The sequence below is a fragment of the Aythya ferina genome (genome assembly GCF_964211825.1).
Source record: "Aythya ferina genome assembly, chromosome: 5".
Taxonomy (NCBI): Eukaryota; Metazoa; Chordata; class Aves; order Anseriformes; family Anatidae; genus Aythya; species Aythya ferina.
Genome location: NC_140301.1, coordinates 2446793 through 2465958, shown reverse-complemented (window position 1 = coordinate 2465958; position 19166 = coordinate 2446793). Strand labels below are relative to the sequence as shown.

Sequence of the window (19166 nt, the reverse complement as noted above, 5' to 3'; positions counted from 1 at the left end):
TACACTGCTAAAACTGATGTTTAAAACACAGATTTCCAACATTGATATGGGCCCTGTAGCAATAAAGCACATAATAAAAAATAGAAATAGAAGGAAAAAATAGGGAAATAGAAGGTTCTGCTTGTATATCTAGTAAGAACTTTGCAAAAAGCCGACTACAGTTTCTACAACTTGAAATTTAAACAAGTCACCCTAACACTGTCTCAGTAGAACGACAGCACACATCTTTTCTGTACTCTCTCCTATGGGGTCTGATATAACTTAGTTCTCCCTGCTATATAACTTAGTCCTCCCTGTTCACCTCTTTCTAGATAGAAGCTACAGTTGTGTGGTCTTCTCTTATACTGGATCAATTCTGGCATAGAGAGCAATTCCAATCCCACACCTCAAAGGAAAAAAACCTACGGCAGAGAATAAATGGTATTAAAACAAAATGCTAAATAACTCAGAGTTAGGATCAATCCATTTACACTTCATACAGTGTAAGACACAAAATACTAGAAAACCAAGATTGAAAAGGTATGTTTTCTGCCACCCTTAAAATTGATAATCGGAAGAGCTAAGAGCCATTAAGTTTATTTCTTTGAATACTCTTCAGAAACCACGACTAAGTTCAATCCCTTTTTTCAATTTAATTACGGATTCCACTGCAGCACTGCTTTTGCAACCCACATGCAAGTATCATCCATAATAGGTAAAATAATGTACATAAATATCCTATTACCCAACTCATCACAGTAAATTAATACTTTAAAAGGAAAGCTTATAAGCTTATCATATTTAAGCAGTAAGGCAGAATAGGGTGTGCATATGCTGTAATAATGACACACCTTAATAGTTAATAATACATGAAGTATGTCACTATTATCCCATACTACACGCCCTAAAATGCTTCAGTACAGATCACATCTATGCATTTAACAAATTAACTGAGGATACTTAGAATAGGTGCCTACTTACAGGGTGATAATCTCAAAAGGTTTCATCAGAAAAAAAGGAAAAAAAAAAAAAACAAACACATAAAACATGACAAAGAATGTTCCTGCTTGGGTAACCATTTTAACAAAATTGTTTTTACTACCATCAAATTACAAACAGAAAAAAAAACTTTAAAAATTACTTATGTAATGCACTCATAGCTCCTACAGAAAAAAAGTTAAAAAAAAAATGAATGAAGAGTACAGGGAAATCTCTTATTTTCTGCAACTCTGAAGAATTCTTGCAAGCTTAAAGGTGAGTTTTGAAAGATGTGCAGCTAAAAAAAACCTTTAAGCAGGCTCAGTTTCTTTGGTTAAACTGTATCTGCCTTTCAATTTTAACAAACTAAGAAGCAATTTAATAAAATTGGCCCTCTTCAATTTCCTCTATTAACTCAGTTTGAACTCAGAAACTGAAGAGTTAAGTGGTTTTAGCTGAACTCTTCCACAATACCACCATACTGCTTGCAGTCTAAAGCCAATGTCAGCACAAGACCAGATATTGTTTTATTTTCCTTAATTGTTAATTGTTAATCCTTTATTGTTAATATTTATTCACCTTGGAATTAAACTTGAACATCTGGGAAAATGTATTATTGAACACTTAACTGAAAAGTAACCACTCGACCTTTTCCACACCAAGTACAAAAAAAAGTATGTTTGTAGCAGGCCAGAATAAACAAAATTGAACATTGATATGCCTTCGTTTTAAACTCAATTGAAACGTACTGAAATATTCATTAACCACATATGATTCCATAGAATTTATGACTACTATATGATTTCTCGGGCATACTGAAAATAACTCAACCACTTATTTTCTTCATCTGAGGCATACTATTACAAAAAACTAACATCTAAAATGCCTCAAGCCTAATCAGTCTTGACAAGAAGATTGTTATTTAATGTATCTCTGTTCATTTTATATCTCTTCAGTTATATAAATTGGAAACTGTTTCCCATTTCATGTCAAATTTACACAGTTGTATTACCCAAGAACAAAGAAAACAGTAGATATTTATTACAATATTCCAAAACAGTTTTCCAACTACACAATTGGAAATGCTGCTAATCTTTTAGATTAAAGACATTCAAACATGAAATGACCAGAACTTTTTAAGTAATACTACTGATCAAAGTGGAACAAGAAACAAATCTTGAATTTTAAAACAGAAAGCTCTGAAAGTGCACTCATGTAAACAATTTAGCAACAACTGATTTTTCTATGCAATTTTTGTTTCTCGGGGTAAATACAGCTTGCTGTGGATGCTTAAAAGCTTCTAATACAGAAGTTACTGCTGCTAAAACATCTTGGTCATACCAGCAAGATGCCTAAATCTGGGGGAGGAAAATGTACTCTCCTCCCACCACACCCCACACCCCTTTTCAAGAGGTCTTGCCCATTTCTCTATTATTTGAGAGGCAGAGATCAAATTCAATATACACGACGTGAAACTGATATGAAAATGGTCTAACAAATCTTAAAAATTGCAAATGCCAACAAGTCTCTACAAGTATATTACTGGTCTAGAATGAAGGAAAATCATTGTGAAATAAGCTTTTCTGGTATGCAGTTATAGCAAATAATCATGAGGTGATGCCGAGAAGCAGACAAATCTGGAATTCAAAGAATGTTAAAAAATACTGAGGTCACAAATGCACTCTGTAACTTTAGTACCTACTTCTTATCCCACTATTTTGGTATTAAATCTAATTCGTTATTCATTCAAAACTTAGAAGCCATTACTTTAATGAACATCTCTCTTCTACATGCTGTAGGGTTACAGCTTTACAACTTTTACAGCTGAAAAATGAACAGAGGATGATCTTGTATATACCATTTGGAGAAGTGGACTTGTGCTAGCTTTCACAATATTACATTATAAAGTAGATTTTTGTAGTAAATTACAAAAGTAGATACCCTCTCTTAGACTGAATTTGTATTTTTTAGAAGAATTAATTGTTTCCTGAGCTCCCAAGTGAGCCTAAGATAAAGCAACAGAATCGTAATTTAATTGGGCATTTTTAATACTAACATCATATTTGCTCAATTAAAATCCAATGTGTAGACTGGCACAGTATATTGCAAAGTGATCACATACTCTGAGTTTGCCCCATCACAGTTTATTTAGAGAGACGCTACCATGGGCTTGAATTTAATTACCTTTACTTAGGTAAAGGACTTAACTGTTAAATTCTGAAATCATGGAAGTAAAAAAGCAGGAAGCCAGCTCTTACATTAACTCCTCACAATTTATTACTGAATAACAACAGGAATATTAGCAGCTTGGTAAGTAGACCATTTTACAGGGGGAGGGATGTATTATTGCCCACTATTTATTGCATTGTTTTATTCCTAATTTTATGCATATATTGGTTGCTTTAGTGAATGTAACTTTGCAAAGACTCATGTCAGAACATGTGTTCTTTCAACAGAAAAAGAACAAAGACATTTTTGACTTGAGGAAAACTGAAAACCTATTAAGTAACTGAGTGCGATCTATTTTTTATATCTCCTTTTGTTGACATAAATAAAAGATGGTTTCTCATTAAGAAACCAGCCAGTGCAAGAAAAAGATGAGCAACAGTTTTAGGACATCTTTATGACAAAATCTAGACAGAATAGTTGCTTCAAAAAGAACAATAGTACCTTCGTTTGATACACAAATCAAAAAATATGGGGAAAAAATCACTTCAGGAACGCCATATAATGATCAAGTTTCTGTTTTAAATATGCAGAGGATTTTTGGTTTGGTGTTTTGTTCTTTTTTTTTGTTCTTTTCCCCCCCCGATGTAACGCAAAATGGAGATCAGTACTGCAGTATTTTAATATTACGGAAACATGCGGAGCATGCAGATACATAAATATAATGTATGCAGATACATAAATAAAGGAATCGGGTAACGGTAAGAGTTAGATCAAAACACAGATTGTTTGATTATGGACACTTGCACATGTCCACAGAGAAGGTGAGGTGAAACGTGATGTCCTATCTCCTATATCTTCTCAACTTGCATTAGGAATAACAAGATTTGCCATATACTGCCAGGGAAGCCCTACCCTTGAGTTCCAAAAGTCATTCAAAAGAAGATTTGGGTACCATTGTTCCTCCCCTTTGTCTAGGTTCACTCTGCAGCTCTGATTTACTAAGTTGCAAGCTGAGAAAGAACTGCAAACCTTAAAGAGATCACCATACAAATAACACTGACTTCAGCTGAAGTCTGAACTGCCTTATCTCCAAACCTGTGAAAGCTGAAGCTTCAGAGAACCATACTATATACCGGTTCAAATGCTTAATTTTTTGCTCTACTGTTGATACAGAAATAAATTATCTTCTAGTTTATCCTAGTGTCCATTACAGCTAAATAAATGCACCTCATCAAACAATCCTTTGACAGCAAATCCCTGAAGAACCTAAAGACTCTGTAACTAAACACAGGTCAGATAGGTCTCTTTTAGCAACACTAAATAAGGCCATATCACTTTACAGATCAAACCATTAACACACTCATCTTAGAAATCCACCACTTCTAAGGGGGTTGTCCTACACTGTTTTGTATCTGACATTCACAACCCAATGAAGACAGAAGAAAAGTTAGTGCTAGGAAAAGCTCAGGTAAACTAATAACAAAATTACAGGTTCTACAATATTGATTTGAGACTCAAAATTCACTATTAAGAAGCCATGCTTATGGCTTCACTCGTACTTTACTATGATCAAAAGTGAACTCCATAAAATTAGCTTATCAACTTTTACTTAAAATAAGGAGCTATCTTCATTATTCTTGCAGCTATTTACCAAATCCTACTGAAATAAACACTTTATTATAAATGTGCATATAGATCCCAGAGGTTAGACCGTACCAGAAATTAGTACAGAATAATATAGGAGGAAGGCCATCTAAATAGCTTAGCTTCTTTTAAATCTTCAAACCTACAAGTTAATTCATAAGGTTGTCCTTTTTCTATCTACAAATACCAGATTCTGTAAGTTGTGAGGTAATGGACAAAACAGGACTAGAGTATAAAATGCCGTACAATAAAACTGAAAGATCTGAACACGTTTTTGCCAATTCCATGCAATTATTCAAAAGCTGGCACCTACATGCCATACTGAAATAGTACTAAGTAGTCTTTGCTTTATAACCGAACAAACCAATGTCACCAGCCTCAGGATTTTTAAGTACCAAAAGCAGTCGAATTCAAGTTAGTGGAGGTACTTTTGAAAGAAAAAAAAAAAAAAAAAAAGGAAAAAGAAATAAGCCTCCAAGTCCTTTCCCTAGGGCTCTACATGGCACAGTCTCTGTGAGGCGCTGAACAGCTCAAGTCAGCTTTCTCCCCAAGTCTGCACAGGTAACGGTGTCATGTGTACATTTAGAGCACTCAACTGCTCTGCCCTGTCTAGAAATTAAAACCAGGGGTTAAATAAATTGGGAACAGTAAAAAGTCTCTGTACAAATACCGGTTTGGCTTCTAATTGAATAATACAAGGGCTAACAGTGAGCTGCAGCACACAGAATACGCCAAATTGGAAAGTCTTTCAACTACTTAAAATCTGTCACTTGCTTTAATTATTTTTTTAAATGAACACAACTGAAATACACCTTTTATAACACAATATAAATAATCACTCACACCGTATAAAGGTACCACAAACATTTTTGAAGTTGAAGAAGCCAATCTTTAAAATTGCCCAAATGATTTAAGTCAGAAGAAACCTGCATCAAATGTAACAGAATTGACATAAAAAGTTAAAATTAAAAAGTTGATCAAACTGAGAGAAGGATCCCAATTTATAAGTACTATGGATTAGAAACTCTTAGAACCAACACAATCAGTTTTAACAAAATACAATCCATTACAAAAATTATTTAGAAAAACATAAAGTAAGGTTATTTTCCATTACTCTGTTTTCTTGAACTATTAGAAAACATTCCAAACTGATTTATGTTCATATGAATCAACTTCACAGATAAATTATTTTTGGATTTCCAGAACACATTCAATGACCCAGTTCAAATTTCACAATCTTGTATTCAGCCCAATAAGACTGTATTTGATTAGATGCACATTATCTGCCTCTTTGCTCCTTCACAAAACCCTAGAAAGGACAGCTCTGTGACAACTGAATATATAGTTATGAATTCAGCAGACAAGTCTTGCTTTCTGTCTCTCTCTGAAATCACACAAATTCTCAGCTCACTGTACAAACACACAGGGGAAAAAAAAAATACAAACAGAAATTTCAGTCCAAAGATGCAAAAATTACAGCATGTCAAGCTTTAAAAAAATAATAAAAAAATCCAATTTCTTACAAGACATGCAAATTTTAAACAACAAGTTGTTACGTGATTCTGAGGCATTTCACTTCAATGTCCTGCTGTATTGTCACATTTTTCTAATTTTAATTTTCTATCTTCCTATGAGATAGGTACAGGAACCTGATCTGACAGTGACAAAAAGAATTCTGGCCAGCAAGGAAAAAGTTCTAGAGGAAACACCTGCTTGTTACCACTGCCCCTCTCTGCAGAGGGAGCAAACAAGCAGATGGACAGAGATCCAAAGCCTCCAGATTAACAAATCAAAAAAGAACCTCAGAATGCAGGCTACTCTGCTTTCATGCCTCACTATTAACCTCACAAAAGTCATTCCTCCCAGATATTTTCTGAGATCAAAAATGAATACTGACCAAAATTTTTATTATAAGCTCTATTTAAATGTTTCCTACTATTTACACTACATTTTCTTTGCTATAGTATCCATACGCTATTACTCACCTTATTTTCAAAAAATAAGGACAACAGTTCATTCTCTTCCCTTCTGCAGTAGTCTCTTACTTATCTGAAGTCTTCTTATATCCAACCTGGCCAACTCAGAGCAGCATTCACTTTTTCAAAAAGTTAAACTTCCTTGGTTTGTGATTAGCTCAACATGCACAACACTCTTGTTTGCAAAAACAAAGGACGAGGAAATGCTGACACCTGTATACCACTTAGACAAGGTCAAGTGCATACGGCACAAGAAGCAGATGGAAAACAGGACTTACATGTAACAACAGATCTGGATGTTAGAGTGCACATAAATACATCAGCATTCATTTCTGTGTACTTGGGACTACATCAGAATCATCCTGTGAACACAGTATGTCCAAACAGGTGTTCCCTCAATATTTTAACTGTTTTTTACTGAAAGTGCTGCCTGTGTTATGGTGTGTTCCTTGTTTATTTGGTTTTTACAGTTTGTTGACAAATGAAAAAAATGGATCAAACATTTTCATTGCATCCTTTCATGGTATTTTGTCAAGTAGGACCAAGTTTTGCTACAAAAGGACTACTTGCAAGTCCTTAGATTTCAATATCAAATTACTTTACCCCGCTAATCTACAAAATCCAGAAGTTACAGTCCAATCAGTAAGAGTAGTGGGATTCTACAACCTGAATATAACTATTTTACAGCACAGCAGAGACACTGCTGTAAAACACAACACATTTATGGCACTGTAAGATTTCCACTGGAGGCTAACATAGACAAGTTAAAGGAATATAAACTGAGTCCATAATAAAACTCCAATAAAAATGTTAGCTGTACTTTTGTGATCATCTGTTTTCTACTACACTGCTGAAAGCACCAGTGCTGCAAGACAATGAGAAGGAAAGAAAACTGCAATGCATTTAGAAATACTACCTTAAGTTCTGTGATGTAGTTGTTCATTAAATAATTATATACACAATGATTTTTGAAAGCTAAAAAAAAAAAACATCTGAGAGGAAAGAGGGAAAAAAAAAATCAAAACCAAAATATCTAGAGCTGATAAAGTTCACTGAAGGTTAAGCAGACACTGCAGACAAGCCTTTATTCAGGTTCTTAAAAGCATTAATGTTGCAGAAAAATTGGCCTGCAGATCAGTGAGTTAAGACTGAAGCATTTGAAGATTAACCCCCTTAAAACTTTAATCACTTCAGGCTGTAGCTGGCTCATTTGCAACCCAGTTTCTCCCTTATGCCTTATTTAAAATATAGGTAAAATGTTCAGGTATCAGATTTTTTATTTATTTTTTTTTTTTTTCCAGAAAACAAGCATTATACCAAAGCAGTAAAACAAAAATAACACTAAATGATTAGCACTTGAATTTTAAGAGTATCTCTTCTGTAGCAATGTCTAATGATTCTATGATTTTCAGAGACACTGTCGCAAATCTCTAGAATTTTAGGCAATCGCTACTTTAAGATCTGTTTTACCTTAAAATGTCTTCAATTGACTGATAGCAACTCTGTTTTACATCACAACCATGAAGACAAATTAGGTGGTTGATTTTTTGTTGTTTTTGTTTGTTTCTTTGTTTTGATTTGATAGCTTTCTTCTCCCCTGTCCCCGCTGTGAAGCTCTAACAGCATTGTGTATCTGCGTAAGATCTCAGAGGTATAGCTGCTAGTCACTCTTAAGAACTGTACATCCTTGTGAAGTAGAAAGCTGTACAGGACTCCAAAGATGGTTTTGTCAAAAGATTGAGATCTTTTAGGTCAGTCAAAATTCAGACATGCTTTGAAAATTCAAAAACACCTTTCCTTACGCTCATTTGATTATTTTTTTTCTCATATTCCAAGTCTCAGGTTAGTTGGAATCTGGCAGCTGAATCCAGTACTTCATAAAAGACATATTTCATGTACAGTTAAGAGCTCATATCTGAAGCTGCTTAAACATCTAGAAATGCTGAAATCAACACCAGTGCATAGTATGCTCATACCAACATCAACTCCTCCTCTAAGAGGAGGCAAGCATCCTGCTTGCTCTCAAGGGAATGCACACAGTCTTTCTTCAGAAGCATTTTTCTTTGCATCATAATGCGTGTAATGCCTTTCTCCAAAGGAAAAAAAATATATAATTTTTTTATAATTTAAATTATAAGATGTAATTGTAAGTAGTTATTTGGATAGGCTATTGGCTTGTATAGAAATGTATGTCCAGTTGTCTACTTGCCTATGTCTGAAATTAAAATTATGAATAACTGATAGCTCTACTAACGGTTAGGGAAATTTTCTTCCCTTTACTCACAAACTGCAAATATACTGTATCCAATTTTAGACAATGAATCTATTTCCAAGTGTAACTTTCATTGGCCTAATTAGCATTATCCTCCTAACTCTGAGTAATGCAAATGACATGCAGTTTAGGTAATTTAGCCCTCTGACCAAAACAAGTATACACAGTGACACTGCACACCAAGGTATGCAAGTATACATTGTAACACTATATATCAAAGCTTCCTTCTTTGATGTATTACTAATTAAGATGACTAGAAAGGTTTATAACAGAATTAAAATTGGCTTATAAATAAGAAAAATATGCAGAAATGTAAAGCCAACTGATGGAAACATACGCTCTCGAAGATTCTTTCTACAAGAGAGAACAAGAAGTTTGACCATGCTAATATAAAGCCAGTGTCTCTCTCTCTTGATTTTAGAGTTATTTTTAAACTTAAGGTCTATTTGTGTAAAGCTGAAACAACTTCTCCAAAAAAAATTATGGCGAAGGATACCTGAACATATGTACCGTTAGGTCATTTTATGAGATGCAGACAGGTAGAAGCTCTATTAAAAACACACCGACCAAGACCTGTTGAATACTGTCATAGCTTTGCTCACTTACCAGTGACAAGAAGAAACCATAAAATTTATCTACCAAGATAAATTCAAACTCTTGACTTCAATAAAATTTCTTAAAGTGTATTTCTGTTGAATTTTGGACAATGTGTTTATTTCAGAATTTATGCTTATGTTAAACAAAACCAGGATGTTTCTAACACACAGCACATATAAAAATAGAAACAGTTTAAGTAACACTCTTGATACTTCATACGCACCAAATGTAATACACTTCAGGGAAGTTTAAACTGCAGTTACGTTTTATAGCAACCCAATTTTCACCATATCTATGTCAAATTAACTGAACGACAAATACAGTGAATGAACAACTCTGTTTTCTACATTGACTTTATTCAGGTCTCAGAAATCCGGCCAAACTGGAGTCACTTGGGGGTATATGCAGGGTTGTGGGGACAGAAGAGCCCTCCATATCTTGGAGGATTTTGTCTATTAGTTTTTGGGTGAGCTTGGGCAAACTGCATCTCCACAAGCTGTGCTGATCACTAGGGTTCTAAAAGGGCATTTTCCATGTTAAAGTACTAAAACCTGGGGAGTGAGTAGGGGCATAGGTCTTCTCTGAGATTTCTGTGCCCCTTGTTTCAAAGAATACCATTAACAACATGAATGGAAAAGGTATTAAATCACATCATCCATTAGCTGCCATGATGAATTATCTGATTTGACGTACATTATTTGTCCAAGTAACTTAGACATTCAGTGTCCAACCTCACAAATAATACACTGCATAAAACACCCGGGGAGGTGGGGGATGACCACAATTATCAGTCAACAGTCTCAATGATTCATGGTAGAAGAACTAGCTTAAACCTCAAAAATAAAATTCCTCCTTCAACCCTAACATTAGACATGAAAAGCTTTGACCTTTTTTTCCCTTCATGAAAACACAGTGGATAACACTTTATTTTTTTAATACAAGCCATTGTTGTTTTGTTTTGGTTTTCATTTCCCATTTAGAGAAACCATGCAATTCCACAAAGATCCTTCATTCAAAGGGCAGGAAACACACTTAACGGATTTTAACTCAAATTCTTCATAGAACTAAGTACTATTCATAAAAATGTCTACCTTCTTTCTCAAACATTGTTGTCAACTATTCTGTTTTTACTTTCTTTCTCCTTTTTTTCCAGGTTTGCCTGTTAGCAACTTGATGATATTAATGTTGTCCTTAAGAGGACAAGCAGAAAGTTGTAACAATGTTTCTTCGTTCCTTTCCACCAATGCTGATTCATGCTACACTTAGCCAAAAACTTGAACATAACATCCTGCCAGTATCTGACTCTCACAAATGATTTACTTTAGTACATGACCTTTGCAATATCTCTTCAATCTTAATTAAATAAAATTTTATTACCAAGTTTGGATAGCAATTCAAAACTTGAATAATTGTACAGACTAGCGGAACAGATGTCCTTAACTTTTAGGTAGCTAGATTTTGTTTTACTTGGGAACTTTAAATCATCAAAGACTTTGCTTACTGAGTCATTTGGGTACAGATACAGTATGAAGTAGCTTCACTGCTTTAAGTAAAACTGTGCTCGTTTATTTCAAAACATCATTGTAAACGAGCTGTGTTACTTTGAAATTGGTAATTTATGATAAAAAAAACAACACCTTAGTATGCTTCAGATGCTTGCAGTTGTTTAAGGCAAGATCACACCACCTAGTTCAACCATAGTGATTGAACTATGGTTGAACATAGTTCAACCACAGTGGTTTAGAAATGAACAAAAAACGCCTAGGCCTTATTTTTCTTCTAAAGATCTGCAAGTGTGTGTACTGTGTAAAACACTCACTTATCTGAACTCGGTACTCATTGAGCATACACTGGCTAGGCATGTACTAAGATGACAGCTCCCAGCCAAAGTAAACAACAATTGCTATACATAGTGGTATAATGTTGTAACAGTAGTAGAAATACTCCAGAGAAAGCAGGAGCTTCCATTGTTTCAGCACAGCACTACATTGCTAAATGTAGTATTATGCAAGTGTACCACAAGCACTGTAACTATCCATCACGTGTATCGGAAATAATGCTTACACCAGTAATTAATGTATGACATTCCCCCAGAACATAAGGATTGTGCTTGACTATGAAGAAACTTAAACCACAGCCAGAAACTTAAAACGAGCAGCCAGTCGTGTACACCAGCACACTGAACACAAACCTCTACCATATAAGAGCAGGCGCAAGCATTAAACACCAAGATGCCCTTTCCTCCTTACACAGGAGAAGACATAACCAAAGGCATGACTCTGTGAGCTAGCTAAACAGCACGTGAAAGGTATCATATCAATAAAAGCTCGCTATGTCTGCTATATCTGTGTAATAAGTTTAATGAAGCATCAGTGCCTTTGTCCTCTGCAGCCGATTTTGTCCTGCAGTGCAAAGACTTCTATTGCAACACTTCCTACAGGCCATCTCCTTCCCTAGCTCATCCTGTCCCAGAAGTTCCTAAGTTCACAGCAGTAAGTTTCACTCTGACTTCTCAGAAACCTAATTTGCAGTGTATGACCACATATTTCATTTCTCTGCAGGACTTCTTAGGGACGTGTACCTAATGAATGCCTGACCTCGATGAATAAGATAAACCTACACATTGCATCTCACATCATCAGACCAAGGGAAGGAAAGAATGGATTATCACAAGGAGTATTTAAAATAGATCACCATATGCCAGTCTTGTTCACCACAGTTTTCCTTAGCACTCCTTATGCTATCTGTTCAGGACAGAATACTGGGTAAAGACCAACCATTATAATGAAGCCAATTAATCATGATGTTATTTTTATTTATTTATTTTACAGTATACAATTACACATTTTTATTTATTTGAAAATCATTTGAAAAGTCATCTGCAATCTGAAGGATGCTTTTAAAAAATGTAGTCAATGATAAACTTATTGACGCAAACCAAACATAAATACACTGTAACTTTGCAGCAGACTTACTGTATTCTAGGAATACCAACTTACAAGTAAAGAACAGTAATAAATTATTATTCTAAAAGCCATTATCTATCCCCTTTACTCGCATAACTTGTCTCCATTTCCTGTCAAGATAAATAATATGTTATTGTGTGAAGGCAAACGCATCTTCTAACTACATGTTAAAGAAGTTCTAAAAATTATGAAATGTAGTGCAAACTTACCAACTCTATTCCCTGTGGAAAAGGAGTATCTTCCCAGTCCTTCTGAGGAAATCTTTGTATTATTTTTCCCAAACCTTCTGCTGGGCCTGCTGAAAAATAAATTCAATTACTAAAAGATAAAGTTCAAATACAAACTGGTGAAATTTCAACTGCCATAAGTTTTAGAATATTTTCAGAATATACCAATACTAGCAGCCCAAGAAGCTAAACAGACTCCTCAAACGTGTCTTGAAGTCACACAATAAATATAATCCTAATATTCTCCAGTAGCAACATGAGGAGTTGCTATAGGAAATGAAGCTGCAAGCTACATCCAGCCTACAGCTGCCATGCATACTTACAGTGATAAATGATTTGGGGCTATTACAGGCTACAAACAGAAGTAAATTAAAATAAAAAATAATGGATGATCCATTATTAGAAAAATAAAAAAAAAAAAAAACAAAAATCAAACATTTGTCAAAAGGTCGTCTTCCAAAAAGATAAGTTCATAGGTTAAAAGTTTAGACAGTTTACCTAGAACATTACAGTGCCCTGACATGAATCGGTTCATTTCCTAGGACATCAGCAATTTTCTGCACTAAAAAGACTAGAGAAAAAATGCTTACTTCTACTACCTTTGCTCATCCAATTCTCTTGTTTTCCTTCTTTTTTTAAGATACAGTGCAATAGATACAAAGCCCTTCAGATAAGCCACAGATGTTCAACTGTTGTGTTCTGTCATCCTGAATGGTGCAGGAACACATGCACAAACATGGATCTGTGTGTTCCTCATGCTGGAACTGTTGGAGAACATCTTGAAAAGAGCCATAACCTTTCTTACTGAAGTTTAGCTCTGGGATACAGCACAATGTAATGTAGCAAAGCAAAAGTAAACTTACGTTAACCAATATGCCTTGGTGGTTTTTAGCTGGGACAGTTAATTATCTTTGTAGAGGTTCACACAATGCTGTGGCTTGGATTTTTGATGAAAACAGTGGTGATAACACACCTTGATCAGTTGTTGCAGAGCAGAACTTGCACAGAGTCTACGTCATTTCAGCTGCTGGTGCTGCTCTGCCCGCAAGCAAGCTGAGGGTGCACAAGGAGCTGGGAGGGGACGCAGCCAGGACAGTTGACCCTGACTGGCCAAAGGGGTGTCCCACAACATGTAGTGTCATGCTCAGCAATATCAGCTGGGGGAAAGGAGGAGGAAGGGGGAGGCATGTAGAGTGATGGTGTTTGTCTTCCCAAGAAACTGTTCTGTATGATGAGCGCTGCTCTCCTGGAAGCAGCTGAACAGCTGCCTGCCAATGGGAAGTAGCAAAGGATTCCTGGTTTTGCTTGGCTTGTGCACACAGCTCTTCCTTTACCTAGGAAACTCTTTACGGCAACCCAGTTAAGAGGAATCTTCAAAGAGTCACCAACATAAAGAAAGATCTGACTTAGAAATAACGTTTTGTGGAAGGACGCATGGATATATCAATGGCGGATTTTAAAGGGAAAATGTGGAAGTGAGTAGTTTTTCATCACAAGATACAACCATTGGAAGAAAGAAGTTTCCCATCAGATGTGAAGACAAGTAAAGAAAAAAAAAAAAAAAACACAAAGCACTTAATCCTTCCACAGAGATTTATGTCCTATGACAGAGATTTGCAGATCACAGAATCACAAAACGGCTCGGGTTGGAAGGGACCTTAAAGATCATCTGGTTCCAACCCCTCTGCCATGGGCAGGGATGCCTCCCACCAGCCCAGGCTGCCCAAAGCCCCATCCAGCTTGGCCTTGAACACCTCCAGGGCTGGGGCATCCACAGCTTCTCTGGGCAGCCTGTGCCAGGGCCTCACCACCCTCTGAGTGAAGATTTTCCTCTGAATATCTAAACGTCCCCTCTTTTAGTTTAAAGACATTACCCCTTGTCCTACCGCTCCCTGATGAGTCCCTTTCCAGCTTTCTTGCAGGGCCCCTTAAGGTTGTGGAAGGTACCTAATAAGGATAAAAGGTACCTAAAATAGCATTTATCTTCAAGTGTGTTATATATTGCAAATATTTTTGAAGCTTGAATCTGCAGTTAAGCCTTCTGCTCTGCAGGAGGTCGGTGTGTGTGTTTAATATGGATTATCACTCTAAGTACTGTTCGGGAGGAATAGATTATGGGTATGCAAATACAAAACGAGCATCGCATTTACTCCAAGTGTTTAACCATGTGAGTAATGATAAAAAGGGCATCATCGGTGTCTTAGCTACACATCGGAAATAAGCGTGCCTGATCTGGATAAGGCAACAACTAATTTGCAGAAGGGAACGGCTGGGTAACAATTTCTGTAAACGTGTGCGCAGTAAGTACAAACCTAACAGAAGCATAACCTTTACGTGTCTCCTTTCCCTACTGCAGATGTCCAAATTAATTCATGTGTACCAGATCCAACTACAACTAGACCATCATCAAGCGCACCAACGGACTTAACTGCCTCTTCAGGCTCAGATTTAACTGAAAACGTCACGGCAGTGCCTAACGCAACTGAGACGGAACGGGCCTTGAAAAAGCTGAAATTTCAGGTGGTATGTGTAACCGAAACAATATTACCAACGGAGGAGACTACTACCAACACGCCAGGGGAATACTCACTTGACTCTCCCAACTACACTTCCCGTGCTGCCTTTAAGAACGATGGCGTTGTCTTTGGAGGTAAAGGCTATGGATGGTAGCTCTTCAGTTAGGAGAGCTGGTTAGTTATGTAGATGTTAGCAGGAAAACTGTTTACTGCTGGTCTTGCTTGCTACTCCAGTGTACAGTTTTTTTTACAGATCTCTGTTAAGGAAAAATCAAAAAATAGAACGGGAAGAAGGCACGCTTACATACATCATTTTGCCCTTTCAGTAATGCCTATGCCTTCAGCATGCATTTAGATGCATCCATCCCCTGGTGTCCTAGATTTTGTATGACATAAACTTTCCCTTTGAACTGAGACACTCTGCATTAGGTGGGCTTCAAAAGTGCCTATGTTGACATTGTGACAAACAGCAGTTCCCCACTCTGTACATTGTACAATTCACTTGGTTAAAATAGAGAAGGAAGTAACTCGGTAACCTCTGTCCCTCTCTCCGCTGGTTTCACTGGTTAAGTAACAGCCTTTGCCCATTTTATCTAAGTAAAATAATAAAATAAGGTGATTAAGGTTTTCCAATGAAAGAATAAGTGCTAGATCCCTACCGCATTCCCTCCACTCTGTATCTACAATTTCCAAAGGCTCCTTTCAAGGTCCCTTCATTAGTTCTTAGCCCTAGGAGGACATTCCTTTAATACCAAGTGAAAGTCCTGTTAACTAGCCCTAATTAATTAAACGTGTTACCCCATTAAACACACACACTGCCTGTGGACTTGCAGCTCAGCCTCCTCAGTTAGTGCCTCCAGCAACTTCACAGATCCCCAAAGTTTTTTCCTGTTCATTCCACTCTGTTTACTGAGAGCAGCAGGAAGAACTGGTAGACATTAATACAGGCACCTTGGATTTAAATTGGAAAAACAGGTCATCTTCATATTAATGGATTCAGATAGTCACAGTCAGCAGAATGGAAAGGTTTCTGTCTTTTGGTATCCTCTCAAACAATGTCCGAGCTGCCCCAAACCCCGTGGAAATGCCATAACCAACACTGCTCACTATATGCAAAATGATCACATGGAATTTTTATTATTATTATTTTTCAAGACTGCTTAAGCTCAGATGCACTAGCCACATCCCTCAAACTATTTAATATAGCATACACATGCATGAGCACAGCATGAAAGATCACTGCATGTTAACAACATGTTCCATGTATAACAGTAACTGCTTGCATTATTATTTATGTATGCAAAACATGCCTGGCAGTTACAAGTAATCAAAAGAAGCACTTTCAACAAAATCACCACCATTACTATCATCAAACACCCTACAAAAGCAAGACTTCCTATACTTTAACTGAAGTATTTTGCAATGATTTTTCTTCAATTGTTAAGATATTTAAATGTAATATGGTGCACTAAAATTGTGATGATCTTATAGTAATTTTGAAAGCTGTGATTTCACACCTACAACAACAAACTATAATTTCATTTGCATGAAGATAAGTAGAAAAAAAATAATAATAAAAAGAACTCCAACAGTATCTTTACCTTGAGGATTACTAAAGTCAACCTATTACAAACCAATTCTGACCAAACAGCAAATTAGACTTGAATTTTTAGACATACATTTTTGTGCCTTTCTTATACATATTCATAGCTAATTTGTCCAAGACCAGAACAAAATTTTAGCCTGTAAGAATTCTGAATCAGCAGTGTAAACCTTAAGAAATTAAAGAAAAAGCAACTTTTCTCTCCAGATAAACTCTTCTAATCTGCCCTCTTTCTCATTCCCTTCTTCCCATCTTTCTCTTTAAGCAATACAAACATGCAACACATTAAAATTCTGGCACAATTTGCTGGTTCCTGAACCCTAGTCCCCTAAACTCCCTTCTTGTATAAATCTTTCCCCATGAAAGGTCACATGCCATCTCTTGCTTGCCCTTGGAATTCCAGAAGCAAGCTGTTAATGCAACTTACATTCCAAATTAATGAGAACTGTGATAAACTCTGTCTTTTTACTTACAAACCCATGATAAAAATACATTTGAGTTGTACATTTGAGTTAATAATTACACAAGCAAAGCTCAGGGTATAAGAACTTTGTTGATCTGTAAAGAAAACTACAAAATACATCGTCTTCAGTCTGCACAGAAGAAACACTACAGATCATCAAGAATGAGGGGGCACTACACAAAGAAGAATTAAGCCACACAAAATACTTCAAAGCTACCATTATACATCCCAGATATAAAGTTACTAAATCATTTTGAGTACTCAGAGGCAAAGGTTTACATGTTGAAATTCAGAAACATACTGACAGTGAAAGATACACAGGTGCAAGTGGCAGAGTAAAGTGCTGCTTATCCTTCACAAAACAGTACTGAGTACTCCAGAAATCACTAAAATCCGCTGGGAAGTGAAATCTTTTGCATCAGTGCTCTTAAACAATTTGAAACAGCAGAGGGTAAACATTTTAAATCTAACAGAAGACACACAACAAGAATGCTAACAAGCAATTAATGGAATCGGAGCCCAGCACAGATAATAATGGTTGCTGTGACAACTCTTAATACCAAGCCGCACTACCTCGTTTCCACACACAACAACCTTTGCTTCTCCTCAACACCTATCAGCCATACCTACAAGCAGCCAACTACCCGAATTCCCCCACAGATCACAAGAACCCGCTGGTAACGTGACCTTCAGCAAGATCAGATAGCTGAATGTGAACAGGATTAAAAAAATAAAAAAAAAAAAAAGAGGAAAACTCAATTTTACCAATTAGAAAGATTGGTAGACCATTTTTACCTAACGCTTGTATAGTTTGCAGGCTGGTTCCCCTACTGAAATTAGTGTTTACAAACATGCATGGATTACGTCAAACAACAATAGCTCAGATTAGGAGGATATCCTTTACGAAATAAACACTCAACATAGCAATTGTTTTAAGACATACCACTGACACCTAAGCACAACTGAAATCAACCTTCAGTTCATAAACTGAAGGGGCAGTTTAGGGGCAGTTCCTAAACCCCAATACAAATTGCGAGCATGGCCCCTTTACGGGTCCCCTTGGGCTCCCTTTAGCAGGTCTGCATTCTTCACTCTTTCTTCACAAAGAACCCACCCAAAATAACTGCCTTCCAGTTTTCCCCCCTTGATATCTTCCTGTTCTAGGGCTGCGGCAGGGAGCAGGGTGGCAGAGGAATAAAATAGTCTAGGTGGCAGCAGAATCAAATTTGTATCAACACATGCTCCCAGGATTTCTTGTTTTGCACAGTTTTCGTTGACATTTTCTTTAAGAAACTGCTTCTTAAGGAACAACACTTAGATCGGAGCTTACTGGAAGCTGGACTAAGGAAGAACCAAAGAATTCAACTCTTCGGCACTATCTATGGCCTCTGGGCAGTGCTGTAGTGGTTTCTGGTGTGTTTAAGATGGTCTTTTCAGTCCTGCCACCCCTGATAACAGAAGGACTCCTGTTATTTGGCTTGTAACTCTCCAGTTATGCTACAGAAGTCTTGATGCCAAGAAAAAAATATCACAAAAGATATCTCTGTTTTAGAAGAGTTTAACTCAGTCCCAAGATGGAAATCAGAGCTGGAACCAAGGTGAACAAGAACACTAAATACCTGGAAAGGAAAATACTTCTTTGATATGGCACAAAAGTTCTAAAAATCTGCTCAAAGCCACTGTAACACATTACAAGTTATGTGCATCTTAAAGTCTGAAGTAGAGTAGATATTAAAATTTACCTAAAGAGAATTTAATTAGTGTATTCTACAGAGG

At 36.5% G+C, this 19166-nt stretch overlaps 1 protein-coding gene across 6 annotated transcripts in view; it reads right to left on the bottom strand.

Moving 5' to 3' along the window:
* SBF2 (SET binding factor 2) overlaps positions 1–19166 on the bottom strand; it is a 251703-nt gene that overhangs the window by 190778 nt on the left and 41759 nt on the right. For 4 of the 6 annotated variants that reach the window (XM_084521588.1, XM_084521591.1, XM_084521593.1 and 1 more), the window contains exon 2: positions 12791–12879. In XM_084521588.1, the coding sequence (XP_084377714.1) occupies positions 12791–12879 (89 nt within the window). The remainder of the gene's footprint in view (positions 1–12790; positions 12880–19166) is intronic. The other 2 variants (XM_084521589.1, XM_084521594.1) reach the window with 1 other exon arrangement.